Below are 14,403 nucleotides of genomic sequence, written 5' to 3' on the forward strand. Positions count from 1 at the left end.
ATAGATACGGCATACGGGAGACCAAAGTGGCACGACGAAAGTGTAGTGCGGTGAAAAAAAGCATCCGGTGTATACGGTAGGGGGTGATTTGCCACCCCATGTGTGAACATGTGTGCTGATGAGAGTGCGGTGATAACCAAAGGCTAGTGGTAGATGCCTAGCAATTCCACATCGGACACGGGTGCAGCATTGCTTGAAAGCAAATACGGTACCCTTGCTGAGAAGAACTACCTCTTGGTGAGATTGTAGAGTCGTGTTCTACTCCTGTCCGCTAGCTAGAGTTCAAATGACAGTGTTCACGTAGACACACACTCAGACGATACGTCCGATGAGAATCCCTGTCAAATTTAGCGGTGATTAGGAGACGCACTTTCATCTTCATGGGCGTGTATACGTACGTCCGGTGTGCCTGCATCGGTGATGATGTGTTTTTTTATTAGTGGAAGTGATGATGCATATGCATTCATGTGTCGTCATCTTTGCAATTGCAAAAGGGAAAATTACCCAATGATCTCTCGGTTTGTTACAGTATAAGAGCATCGACAGCCAGGCACCCAAAACCCGTCTCATACGATCGAGCGGGCCGGTCGGTTACTGACCGATCACGAAATTTTGACCCAGAGTCCCAGACGCACGTCTAAACAGGCCGCAAACATCAGGAGTGACCGGCACCCCTCATATCCAGCCTAAAAAACAGGTGAATATCGGGGCGCGTCGGCCACGTCGGACGGGGCCCTCGCTGGCCCATCCCACCCCACATATATTCAACATATCCGCTCGCCGGACCAAACCCTAGCCACTTCACACTCCACTCCATCCGCCACCCAAGCTCACCTACGGCACTTTTCTGCCATCTCAGACATGGCGGGCAGCTGATCTGACTCCGACCAGTCCGGATCCGTCGACTGGGATGTCATTCCGTGCAGGTTGGAGGAGGCAATGGCGGTCCGCATTGCATTCCGCCGCTCCCAGGAGGATAGCGCCCGACCGACGACAGGATTTGTCCGGCGCGACTCCATAACGTGGGCTCAACGGACGCTTGGGTCCTCTGGGGCTGGATCATCACGGTCCCAGCAGCCGAAAAAACTCTCCTTCCCCATCACTGATCGGGCGGACTATGAGTCCCACCGAGACCGGTGTGCCCGCCGGGAAGGAAAGGATAAGGGCCGCCGAGGCCCGTATCGCGGCGGAGGCGGCTGATGCGACGACACGGGCACCACAGAGGAGGAAACCATCCGCGCTTGCGTTGTGAAGAAATGGCTGCGGAGGAACACGTGCGCCCTCGCCCGAAAGCAGAATCGGACGGTCCGTGCATAGCCTGACTGCCACTGAAGGAAGAGAAGGAGGATAGCAACGGCGAGGACAGCTCCGGTGATGAGCAGATCCGGCTTGATCTCTACCACGTCTTCGATGGGTACTTTCGCGAGAAGGACGGCAAGGACAGTCGTGGATGATCTCCACTATAGCCAAATATGCTAAATTTTGATAGTCTAATGGCATGCTAGTAGTGATGGAGTAGCCGAACGATGTGTGTAATGCATCGACGTAGTTGTATGAGTTTATATGGATTTGGGATATCATAATTGATGTGTCCGTTTGTGAGAAGGCAAATTTATAGCTTGATCAGTCAGCGTCCGTGGACGTTTGAGAAGCCAGATTTGCAAAGTCCTCTAGAGAAAATTTTATGTGCTCTAAGTGACACTTCCAAATCGAGGAAACGTGGGGCGCGTGAGCCTGCAAAGATGCGTCAAGTTCGTTTACTCGACGGCAGCACCGCCGTCCCCAGGCCTCTGGACGATACACCTTGTGCGCCGCAGTACGGCACTCCAGGTGGAGCGCTCGCACAGACACGACAACGATCCAACAAGAGTCCAGCGAATCCACACGGTTTAGGAATTTGGACTTGGGTTTGTGCTTATAGATCGCCGGGTTAACGACACGGGCAAAGCAGCAAAGTACTTTCGCCCGTCCTGTCACTAACATTCGTTCATTCCCCTACGGTGTAGAGTATGTTTTTGTCTCCTCTCCTAGGCATTGTTAACGCGTCGATCGTGTCCGCTACCAATCTAGCCCGGACTCGTTCCCGATGACTGACTGCTCAATTAACAATGACAAAGTAGTAATGTAATGTACGAAGGCCATAGTTGATGACCGAATCAAATGGAATTTTCAAACACATGTCCTTGACCAATTGTCATGTGGCTGTGACTATTGGATCATGCCTCCATTGCTAATCGATTTTGGTCAAACCTCTCCAAATAGTTCTTTTTTGAAAAAGGCGATAATCCCTGACCTCTGCATCGAACGATGCATACAGTCATTTTTATTAAATTATTTAATAAAGTATGACAAGAACAAATAAATATATCAAACCAAAATCACCTTTTTAATGACCTATGTCACTACGCCTGCTAGCTTGATGATGTGCCCTGCCCGCACCAACACACACCATCTTTCTTGGTGGCCTCACCAAAGCCGCCCCACAGCGAGCCGAACACACTAACTGTTTTAGAAGACCCTAAGCGCGTACCGCATGCACACGCTCGAGAATCCACCATCACTATCTTCCACCGTCCAACTTCAGGAGAGATCCACACATTAACCTTGTCAGGCCCAACTGCCGTCGACCACGACGACAGACAACACTACCATCATGTGCGTGTCTACTAGTACAAGACCCCCTCATTTGCAGCATTCCTAATCACCTTCTAGCAGCGTCCAATCAAGACAATTACGGGCGATTTAGTGATCCGCATTGGAGTTACCCTTAGAACTTTGGGTAGGTCGTCGGATTAACGACGTGGACAAAGCAGCAAAGTACTCTTGCCCGTCCTATCACTAGCCCTCGTTCATTCATTCATTCATTCTCCTTCGTAGTGTGTTTTTGTCTCCTCTCTTAGGCACTATTATTAATTATCACGCCGTTTCCGCTACCATAGCCCAGACTGATTGGTGATTCCTCATCAAATAGTCTCTTCGTTTTTGTTTACTTCGCATATTAGCTTTGACTAAAGTCAAACTTTATAAAACTTTGATCAAGTTTATAGAAAACAATATGATCATTTACAGTAACAAATTTATATGATGTGAAAATATATATTCAATGATAGATCCAATGATATATATTTGGTGGTGTATATGTTAGTATATATATTTTTCTACAAATTTGTTAAAAATATATAAAGTTTGACTTTAGACAAACCTAATATGTGAAGTACATAAAAATGAAAGGAGTTTTAATACGTCCAAAGGCGGAGGGAATCTATTGCTTAGGGTTGCAGAAGCCTGTTTTATCTCCAGTGATGGAAGGAAGGAACGAGGATGGATGCTCCCGTCGGAGCTGGGCGGCCGTCTCCGGCGGTACCGTCCAAAACCGCGGAGCGCATCTTCCCAAGGAGGCAACCCTGGGATGCTCGTGCGCTCATCCCTTCTGCCGCCTTGGCCGTAATGGGATGTTTGCAAACAAACATTTTTGGTGTTCGGTACAATGAGTCCGTTGACCAAAGCTCCGTCGAGAGATTTCTCTATCGCGTTTGCAGCGGCCGTTCGTTGGTGGTCTGGAACTGAAAGGAGCGGGAGGTCTCCGGCACTTTGTTTCATCCTAGTAGTACAAGCTAGTACAGATTCTCCTTTAGATTCCGTTGGTTTGTCTTTTCTTTTAGCAAAAGATCCTGCTACTTAGCAGATCATAGGAGTATCCGCTGTACTACTGCTGGCCAGTGGCGGCTCCAGAAATTTGCAACCGGGTATTCATGTATATTCATATTGTTAAAATCATTGTTATTTTTTAAAAATCTATTTTACCAGAATCAACACTGTTTTGTAAAAATCATGGGTATTCACATGAAGACCAAGAATACCCCTAGCGCCGCCCCTGCTGCTGGCTCCTATTTCTTACTCCCTCCATTCCGAATCACTCGTCATAGAAATGGATGTATCTAGATATGTATTTTAGTTCTAGATACATCCATTTCTACGACGAGTAATTTGGAATGGAGGGAGTACCTCTAGGAATGACAGTGGCCTTAACTGTATCCTTTCAGCATGTTAACTTCAGACAACGATAGCAGCTATGAGCCAATCAACAGAGACTTTCTACAAACCGTGATCCGGCACCGAAAACACGGCATGATTTTGCATCCAAGAACAAGGATTGATCCTCATGAGTGATACCCACGATTGTCCACAATAGCTGAATTTGTTTCTACTGCATTTACAGACGCGCTTTGAAGCATGCCGTTACAAGGAATTTAAACACGGTTTGGTCACTGTCACTGCCATTGCAGAATTCAATCTATCGACACCATGACACTCTGCTGCGACGAAACGATGGAGACAATTTACACCTGAAAAATGATGACCGAACCCCAGCTTGTTTTCAGAAAAGAAAGCCAACCATGGCCAACAGTCAGCCCAATATCCACCCACTGAAACCAGAGGCGCATATACTTGAATGGTCTGAAAGTTAAGCTGCTTCTCCCGAATCACGCATGATTGATTGCGGCGACCACTTCAGATGCAACTTCAGCCTCCCGGTCTTTGCTCCCTGCAACGGGAAGCTGTCGGTGTAATCCTCTTCGATCAAAACCTTAGTTAAGGTCAGGATGCACCGCCCCATGTAATCCTGCAGAAACCAGAGTTAACAGTTGCTATGCAAACATGAAACCACATCACAGTTGAAAAAGTACTCGGACAGCATTACGATGAAAGCTTCGATGGAACTTACTCTACTGAAAGTGTCGTGATCATAAACTTCCAGCATGAGCATGTCATGTAAGCCATCTTCGACAACGAAGTCAAAAGTTTGATTCCAAACTGGGTTCAAGCTTTCATTCACAACCTGAGGTCAGCACATGACAGGAACAGTGAAGGCATGCTTTAACTAAAGCAAATTCTTAATGGTAACACATTATATACTCCCTCCGTTCCTTGATATAAGGTGTATAGATTTTTTAGAAAAACCCAAAATATAAGGTGTATTGCGTTGCACCACTCGTTTGTATAATTTGTTTAGGAATTTTATTACATTTTCATACATTAAGCAAGCTCCTCTATTTTCTCATGCCAATTAGTCGGGTGTAATCTCGCCCAAAAACTTGTGAAATTGTTCCTCCACGTGCGTTCTTCAATTTCCGTGCCAAAAACTATACACCCTATATTTAGGAACGGAGGGAGTAGCTAACAGAGACCAACATTGCAAAATCATTGAAAATTAACACTATGATATTATACTATTTTAAAACTGGCAATGATGTATATCTGAAAGAAATTACCCTTGTCTTGTGCTTGGTTTTTGTTTTCTTGAGAGAAACTACAACATATGGGTCAGACTTCCCATTCATATCCATTGCTGGCAGATCTTCACCAGATATCACAGTTACTTGGAGAACCCCTCGCAGGATAATTTCCTTTCTCTTCCTTGATGACAACCTGCCATAATCTTTGCTCGCTGATCCATTTCCATTAGTTGTCATTGTCCTCTCTAAGGAAGTCATCGAAAAATGTTGTTTAAAAGGATTTGGAGTCTCATCCTTCATGTTATATGGATAATAGACTAGCTCAAGGTGCACCTGTTGGGGTCATGCCAAACAAAAGGTTACAACGAAACAAGAAGGTTATGTACCCAATTTTGCAATATGCCCCATGAAAAATGATAATATGGAAAGCTAAAGCTATTTTGAGGGTCAATCAGTTCAGATTCCAGGAAAGCAAAAAAAGTATTCTCCAGGAGAACTGGGCTCACCTGACCACGATCTTTCCTGTCTCTTTGAATCTCCAAATCTTTTACAAGCTTCAGCCAGACATCCTTCACTTTGCCAGGTTGAAGATCCTTCAGGCTAACTTGAGCACAGCCAATCAGATCAGATTCCTGAATACCATCATCATCATAAATCTTGACTGTCACGCTCTGAGTATCAGCATCTTCAACAATAAACTCAAAGTGTTCATTCCAAATGGGATTGAGATCATTGTTCTGTGAAGTTGATGACAAAAGTTAGTAGGAATCCCCAAAAGGCAAAGCGCCCAAACAAGGAATGGATTTAGTAGACTTACAATTGTTTTACTTCTCTTGGTTTTGTCTGGCAATGGTCGGATATATAAAGTGGCAAAAGGATCCGATTTTCCTATCAGATCCTTGTTTGTCAAATCTCTAGCTTGCACAAGCTTGACTTCCAATGTACCCACAGGCTTCAGCTCCAGATCACTGGTACACAATCATTATAGCCATTCCACTGTGATTTAGTGACACTGATTTTCTTTAAATGTACTATTATGTAACCAGGAATTAACTAGTACTCACCTGTAGTCCCCAGGTACTATAGGAATGACTTTCCTTACTGGCCATGTTATTGAGTCTTCAATAGCATTTTTTATAGTTTCCTGTAAAAGGATTAAGGATATTGTATCAACAAACTCAACAATAGGATGTGCAAATTCCAACTCTCTGCTATGAAACACAAGCGTATAGCCAAACCTCAAGAGCAGCTGAAATTCCAGGAATAGCAGAAATATCACCACCAATGACCTTCAGTTTGAAATCCAGTTTTTTCTAACAATTTTATAGGAGAGAAAAAATAGTAAGGAGGCAAACGAAGAAATAGCTACGGCAACGAGAGAAAAACAATGATGGGGAACAAATTAACCTTCTGTCTTAGAGAAAAACAAACAGCTCCAAAGCAAGGCAGTTGTTCAACCAGCGGTTTGAAAATCAAGCGGAAAACTCCCGTGAAGCCGATGTCCTTCACCTATATGGCAGGAGAATCTTAGAACTATGGAAGAAGTGATAAGGTTCATTTTGGCGTATGCAATACATGATATGGTAATTGGTTGAAGTTTTAAGGATTAACACTATCACTATCCAACCGAAGCACATGAACCCTCGCAACTCAAAATGTCATGCACAAATTGCATGTAAATGTTTGCATGTCATGCACAAATTACACGTAAAATTTTGCACTGCAGAAACTAATGAGTTGGCTGATGAACTAACACCATACGACCCCCTTGGTCGATCAAGAGTAAACCAGAGTAGAATCTGATTAACAACCTTTTACCTACTTGACTACTTCTTACTTGTTAGATATGTATAAGACGGCTATTTCATAATTTAATTGGTCTAAAAATAAAATGTCAGTTCAGTGATTATGATTCAGTGCGCATATTCCATCAATTCATAGTTTCATACAACATGACCAAAGACAAAGACATGAAATAGATCACCTGTATTGGTAATGCCACCCCAAGTCTAGTTTTTACATCCAATATGATACTTGGATTGGCATCCCAATTCATCTCTAGCTCCATAACAATACCTTCTTCATTACTCTCAATGATCGAAATACCTGCACCAAGATGAGTAGGGTACACTGGGTCAGGCTAGATGAAATGAAACTAAAATGAAGCACCACAGAACTGAAGGAACTACTTCAAACTCATCACAATATAACTACTTTTTTTTACAGAAAGTAGCATTTTCAATGGATACGTGGAGTGGAGCACCTTAAATGAACAGCATAAAGATCATTAAAAAACCTTATTTCCATTAGGATGAAATTTATTTATTGATAGAGTCTTGTGCATCCAAAATAGTATTCATCCACACCCTCAAGGCCTCAAAACAGTTTTACTACTATAGTACTATTACAAAGTATGGGCAAACACCATGTATACAATCTAATATGCAGAACCAGCAGACCTAAGGGGTTAATGTCTCATTTGCTGGTGTCATACTATTGCATAAAGCATGAAAATCTTGGTCAACGAAATCCGCGAACAGAAAAATGCTGGCAACAATAAAGAGTGAGTTCCATGTCATCAAGAATATAACAAGATAGAGGAAATGGTGAGAGGTAGTTTGAATCTACCTACCAGTAAACTGCGGTGCAACAGTACCAAGAGTGAGTTTTGAGAACGTGAGGGCAGCAAAGACCACTGGCCTATATTGTTCAAGAACAGGCTCAACGGAGGCTTTGATGAGTTCTGATGCTGCCTGCAACAACAGATGACCAGAGAAGAAGATGCTGAAGAAGATGTGTTTACAAAAGAAGCAAAATAAAAAGAATTCTGGTGATGGTATCAGGATACATGGAAAGAGATGCATACCTCATTCACAAAGGGCCATATTTTGTTGAGCTCCTCATTCAGCCATTTTAACTGCATAATTGCACGCATGAATACATGATGATTCACCTATAGTGTGAAGGAGAGCTAACCAGAGATTGCTAAAGAAGTGTGTATACCTTTTGCTGCGTAGAGAAAACAACCCAGGATGGGTACAGGGTACCTGGAAGTAACTTGCGTGAATCTTCGACCGTCATTTTAGAGAAAGTGGCAACCGTGGCAGCCTGCACAAATGACCAGCGAAAATTCCTATTAATTCAGGTATGGCTGCAACCCGGAAATTCAGTCACAGAGCGAGGGGTCCAAGTTTAGGATGGACATGAAGGCCTGTCTCAGCTGGGTGGGGAAGTGGGTGGACATTCCACTACCTGGGTTCAAGTACTCTGCTCAAATTTGGGCGACAATGCCAACAGAACATGCAATTTCTTCAACAACAACATAAAAGGTGATATACAAGTGACCCCATGGACTAAAACTGGCCTGGCTTAACTGTCATATGCACGGTGAAAGGGAGTGGCCAACACTGTAACTACACGAACCATAGGGCATGCCCAGGAGCACTTGCCATTGGGATTATCTGCTGGGAAAAATCGAGGGCCCCAAAATGAGTAGTACTGCCCTACTACAAGCTAATGTAGTACTATGTGACAAAATAAAATGCTACTGTACGATTGTAACAAGCTGCGAGCAGAGCGTGGTAGCGAGTTGCGACCCACATAAGCCAAAACCTATGCCGACACCGACGCAGTCGCAGTTAAGCAAGGCGACACACAGGGATGATGATGCCGAGCGCCGGCTACCTAACGCGAAGGCAACAGTTGAACAGCCCCACCACAAAAGGCAAGAACAGATTCGGGCCCGCTTTCGGCTCACCGCTCGTACGCCACGCTGTATTCCTCCAATCCATCCCGAGCACCCGCAATCCCCTGCCCACGTAACGCAACAGAGGCGCATCGACGAGATTCGGGGGCGAGCGGGGGCGCTTACCAGCTTCCGGCGGCGGGCGCCGCGGGAGTTCTCGCAGCGGGCGAAGGCGACGATGAGCGCGACGCCGGCGGCGACCCCCATCGCCAGGCCCATCCAGAACCCCATTCCTCCGCGCCCTCCTCCGACTCCTGCCCTACCGCCGCGCTATCCTCCGCAGGCCAACGCGCATCTGGGGGCAGGCAGGGGCGGCACGCGAGCGAAAGCGAAACGGCCGAGGCGCTCCAGCTGGCGGGGCCCGCCACGGGCTGGGGCGACGCCGGCGCGGGACGGGCGGGCGGGCAGGCGGGCGGGGAGTCCAAGTGGCGCCTGTTTGGCTGGGCGGCGCTGCCGACGTGGGCTGGACTTGGACTGGCTGGGGCGAGGCGAGGAGTTTGAAAGACCACGGGGGAAGGGAAAAAAAATAGGCGGAGAAATGTGGAGACCGGGGAGCGGAAATCGGGAGAGCGACGGAAAGCGATGCCCGTTTGGGGATGGGTTGAGTGGGATGGAGATCTCGGCAGGCGAGCGACCGGCGAGAAAACTGTTTTTTCTTCCGCTTTCGCCAGGTAGGGGGATGGGATGGGATGGCGTGCGAGCGGTGAGCTGGGGTGGGGTTTGGGGTTTGGGGGTTTGCTCGCTGGCGGGTGGGGCAGGGAGAGGTGTGGGGGCCGCTGGGAGACGGGCGGCGGTGGGTGTGGGTCTTGCCGTTTTTGGGGGGCGACGCATCGATTCTCGTTCCGTGGTTCGAAGTTTCTCGGGGTTTAAAATAATTTTGGAGGAGGATTGGTCTGCGTGCTCCCTGCACGTGCCTCGTGGCCGAGCCGCGTCTGTCGCTCCCCGTGCTGATCCCGCCGGTTCGATGATCGTTGTGCGGGTTCGTTCGACCGCGGCAACCGGGAGGCTATTGACACTGGTGTATGATCAAACACGGGGATTTTACTACTCGCTTTGCTTCGTGACGAAGGGACGAGCACCTGCCGCTCGACTGGACCTAGGGGCTGGGGCGCAAGGTTCACATCATCACGACGAGTCGACGAGCGAAAAAAAAGGGTGCCGGAAGCCGTAGTATGTCGAGTGTTCCCGATGGAGCGTCTAGCGTTTTTTAACCGTGGTCTAAACCATTCCCTTGCGCGCATCATCTTTGCTACAGCAAATTATGATCGAATGAGATTGTTAGTTAAACGAGGAAAAATAAGCAGCAGTTACGACTTTTCACCGGTGTACCGCCACCGGGTCGTCCGGATTTGGTTTCGACATGGTCTTTGCTTGGACAAATGGGACATCCTTAGATCTCGGCATACCATTCGTGTGGTGAGGCGAGCAGAGTGGCTACCCATATCCGTGAATTTTCGGCGACTCCGCTCAGCCCGTTTTGTATTTGCTTGTTGCTACTAGTAAACAAGAACTGAGAGAGATCCTACTTTTAGCTATGAGCATCAAAAGACTCAAGAAGAACATTGTTGGCCTCATTTTAAAGACGCTATTGGTGTCGTGGATGGATCACATGTGCCAGTTACAGTGCATGCATATGTCGCGGTTAACCATAGATGTCGGCGTGGCATTGCATCTCGAGAATGTGCTTGCGATATGCGGCTTTGACATGAGATTTATTTTTGTGGTTGTGGGTTGTCGGGCTCTGCACATGACACCACGGCCCCGAATCACGCATTAGAACACTTCTCTCCATTTCTGTATCTCCCAAAGGTACAACAGACTAAAAAAATGACATCATTCATTATATTCTTATGTGCGATGCTAAATTGGTGTTCATTTTCAGAGAAATACTATCATGTGGACTCCAGGTATCCAAACCGAACGTGATATCTTTCTCCTTTTAAGCAAATATGAACGGGTTATCATGTGGACTCTACAAGCGACGAGGTGCGGGGCGACCAGCAGGACGCGAGGGGTTGAGGCAGCCACAACCACATGTGTGTGGAGTTAGGACCGACGAGCGGAGCGGCGGAGGTGCTACAATCGCCACGCGACCGTGTCACCATCAACGCACGGCGACAACGACCACTTCTACATTTGTGTATATTGACAAGTGTGACCGGCGACAACAAATGCTACCATCGTCCACGGTGATGTTGTGACTGTGTGGGGGACCGGGGGCGGGGGGGGGGGGGGGGAGGGATGATCGGTATGGCCGACTAGAGGGGGTGAATAGGCGACTACCTATTTTTAACTTCTTTTGTAAATTTTAGGCTCAACAATAAAATAGGTTGTTTAGAAATGCAACTAGGTGGATAACCTATATGACAAGCTCAACAACAACAACAACAACAAGTGTAAGCTAAGGAGTTATAACAAGCTTATACAACGAAAGTAAAGGTTAGAAGTAACCACAAGCGGAGACGAGGATGTGTTGCCGAAATTCCCCCTCTGGGGAAGATATGTCTCCGTTCAAGGGGTGTGGAGGTGTTGGGGAACGTAGTAATTTCAAAAAAATTCCTACGCACACGCAAGATCATGTGATGCATAGCAACGAGAGGGGGGGAGTGTGATCTACATACCTAGTAGATCGACAACGGAAGCGTTTGGTTGATGTAGTCGTACGTCTTCACGATTCGACCGATCAAGCACCGAAACTACGGCACCTCCGAGTTCTAACACACGTTCAGCTCGATAACGATCCCCGGACTCCGATCCAGCAAAGTGTCGGGGAAGAGTTCCGTCAGCACGACGGCGTGGTGACGATCTTGATGTACTACGGCAGCAGGGCTTCGCCTAAACTCCGCTACAATATTATCAAAGACTATGGTGGCTGGGGGCGCCGCACACGGCTAAGGAAAAGATCACGTGGATCAACTTGTGTGTCTCTAGGGTGCCTCTGCCTCAGTATATAAAGGACCAAAGGGGGGGAGGCGGCCGGCCAAGGAGGGGCGCCAGGAGAGTCCTACTCCCTCTGGGAGTAGGATTCCCCCCCCCCCCCAATCCTAGTTGGAATAGGACTCGTGGAGGGGGGAAAAGAGAGAGAGGGGCCGGCCCCCTCTCCTTGTCCTATTCGGACCAAGGGAGGGGAGGGGCGCGCGGCCCATGAGGGGCTGCCTCTTCTCTTTTCCACTAAGGCCCATAATGGCCCATATAGCTCCCGGGGGGTTCCGGTAACCTCCCGGTACTCCGGTAAAATCCCGATTTCACCCGGAACACTTCCGATATCCAAACATAGGCTTCCAATATATCAATCTTTATGTCTCGACCATTTCGAGACTCCTCGTCATGTCCGTGATCACATCCGGGACTCCGAACAACCTTCGGTACATCAAAATGCATAAACTCATAATATAACTGTCATCGTAACCTTAAGCGTGCGGACCCTACGGGTTCGAGAACAATGTAGACATGACCGAGACACGTCTCCGGTCAATAACCAATAGCGGGACCTGGATGCCCATATTGGCTCCTACATATTCTACGAAGATCTTTATCGGTCAGACCGCATAACAACATACGTCGTTCCCTTTGTCATCGGTATGTTACTTGCCCGAGATTCGATCGTCGGTATTCCAATACCTAGTTCAATCTCGTTGCCGGCAAGTCTCTTTACTCGTTTTGTAATACATCATCCCGCAACTAACTCATTTAGTTGCAATGCTTGCAAGGCTTAAGTGATGTGCATTACCGAGAGGGCCCAGAGATACCTCTCCGACAATCGGAGTGACAAAACCTAATCTCGAAATACGCCAACCCAACATGTACCTTTGGAGACACCTGTAGTACTCCTTTATAATCACCCAGTTACGTTGTGACGTTTGGTAGTACCCAAAGTGTTCCTCCGGTAAACGGGAGTTGCATAATCTCATAGTTATAGGACATGTATAAGTCATGAAGAAAGCAATAGCAACATACTAAATGATCGGGTGCTAAGCTAATGGAATGGGTCATGTCAATCAGATCATTCTCTTAATGATGTGATCCCGTTAATCAAATAACAACTCATTGTTCATGGTTAGGAAACATAACCATCTTTGATTAACGAGCTAGTCAAGTAGAGGCATACTAGTGACACTTTGTTTGTCTATGTATTCACACATGTATTAAGTTTCCGGTTAATACAATTCTAGCATGAATAATAAACATTTATCATGATTATAAGGAAATAAATAATAACTTTATTATTGCCTCTAGGGCATATTTCCTTCAGTCTCCCACTTGCACTAGAGTCAATAATCTAGATTACACAGTAATGATTCTAACACCCATGGAGTCTTGGTGCTGATCATGTTTTGCTCGTGGAAGAGGCTTAGTCAATGGGTCTGCAATATTCAGATCCGTATGTATCTTGCAAATCTCTATGTCTCCCACCTGGACTAGATCCCGGATGGAATTGAAGCGTCTCTTGATGTGCTTGGTTCTCTTGTGAAATCTGGATTCCTTTGCCAAGGCAATTGCACCAGTATTGTCACAAAAGATTTTCATTGGACCCGATGCACTAGGTATGACACCTAGATCGGATATGAACTCCTTCATCCAGACTCCTTCATTCGCTACTTCCGAAGCAGCTATGTACTCCGCTTCACATGTAGATCCCGCTACAACGCTTTGTTTAGAACTGCACCAACTTACAGCCCCACCGTTTAATGTAAACACGTATCCGGTTTGCGATTTAGAATCGTCCGGATCAGTGTCAAAGCTTGCATCAACGTAACCTTTTACGATGAGCTCTTTGTCACCTCCATATACGAGAAGCATATCCTTAGTCCTTTTCAGGTATTTCAGGATGTTCTTGACCGCTGTCCAGTGATCCACTCCTGGATTACTTTGGTACCTCCCTGCTAGACTTATAGCAAGGCACACATCAGGTCTGGTACACAACATTGCATACATGATAGATCCTATGGCTGATGCATAGGGAACATCTTTCATATTCTCTCTATCTTCTAAAGTGGTCGGGCATTGAGTTTTACTCAACTTCACACCTTGTAACACAGGCAAGAATCCTTTCTTTGCTTGATCCATTTTGAACTTTTTCAAAATTTTGTCAAGGTGCGTGGTTTGTGAAAGTCCAATTAAGCGTCTTGATCTATCTCTATAGATCTTAATGCCTAATATGTAAGCAGCTTCACCGAGGTCTTTCATTGAAAAACTCTTATTCAAGTATCCCTTTATTCTATCCAGAAATTCTACATCATTTCCAATTAGTAATATGTCATCCACATATAATATCAGAAATGCTACAGAGCTCCCACTCACTTTCTTGTAAATACAGGCTTCTCCAAAAGTCTGTATAAAACCAAATGCTTTGATCACACTATCAAAACGTTTATTCCAACTCCGAGAGGCTTGCACCAGTCCATAAATGGATCGCTGGAG

The 14,403-nt window shown here is 46.3% G+C and overlaps 1 protein-coding gene across 1 annotated transcript; it reads right to left on the minus strand.

The window, feature by feature from the left end:
- Positions 1–4,132: 4,132 nt before the first annotated feature.
- On the minus strand, positions 4,133–9,635 carry LOC147987168 (synaptotagmin-5-like). The gene is made up of 13 exons (XM_087545165.1): positions 9,109–9,635; positions 8,241–8,345; positions 8,104–8,154; positions 7,870–7,990; positions 7,222–7,343; positions 6,645–6,746; positions 6,476–6,550; positions 6,302–6,381; positions 6,055–6,205; positions 5,744–5,974; positions 5,274–5,570; positions 4,727–4,840; positions 4,133–4,624 (listed from the first exon to the last, which is right to left on the minus strand). Exons 1-13 carry the CDS (start codon positions 9,211–9,213, stop codon positions 4,466–4,468), a joined length of 1,713 nt encoding a protein of 570 aa, XP_087401291.1. The 5' UTR covers positions 9,214–9,635; the 3' UTR covers positions 4,133–4,465.
- Positions 9,636–14,403: the final 4,768 nt, after the last annotated feature.

Source organism: Triticum urartu, chromosome 2A, assembly GCF_056163025.1.
Source record: "Triticum urartu cultivar PI428250 chromosome 2A, HENAU_Tu73, whole genome shotgun sequence".
In the NCBI taxonomy this organism is placed as follows: Eukaryota; Viridiplantae; Streptophyta; class Magnoliopsida; order Poales; family Poaceae; genus Triticum; species Triticum urartu.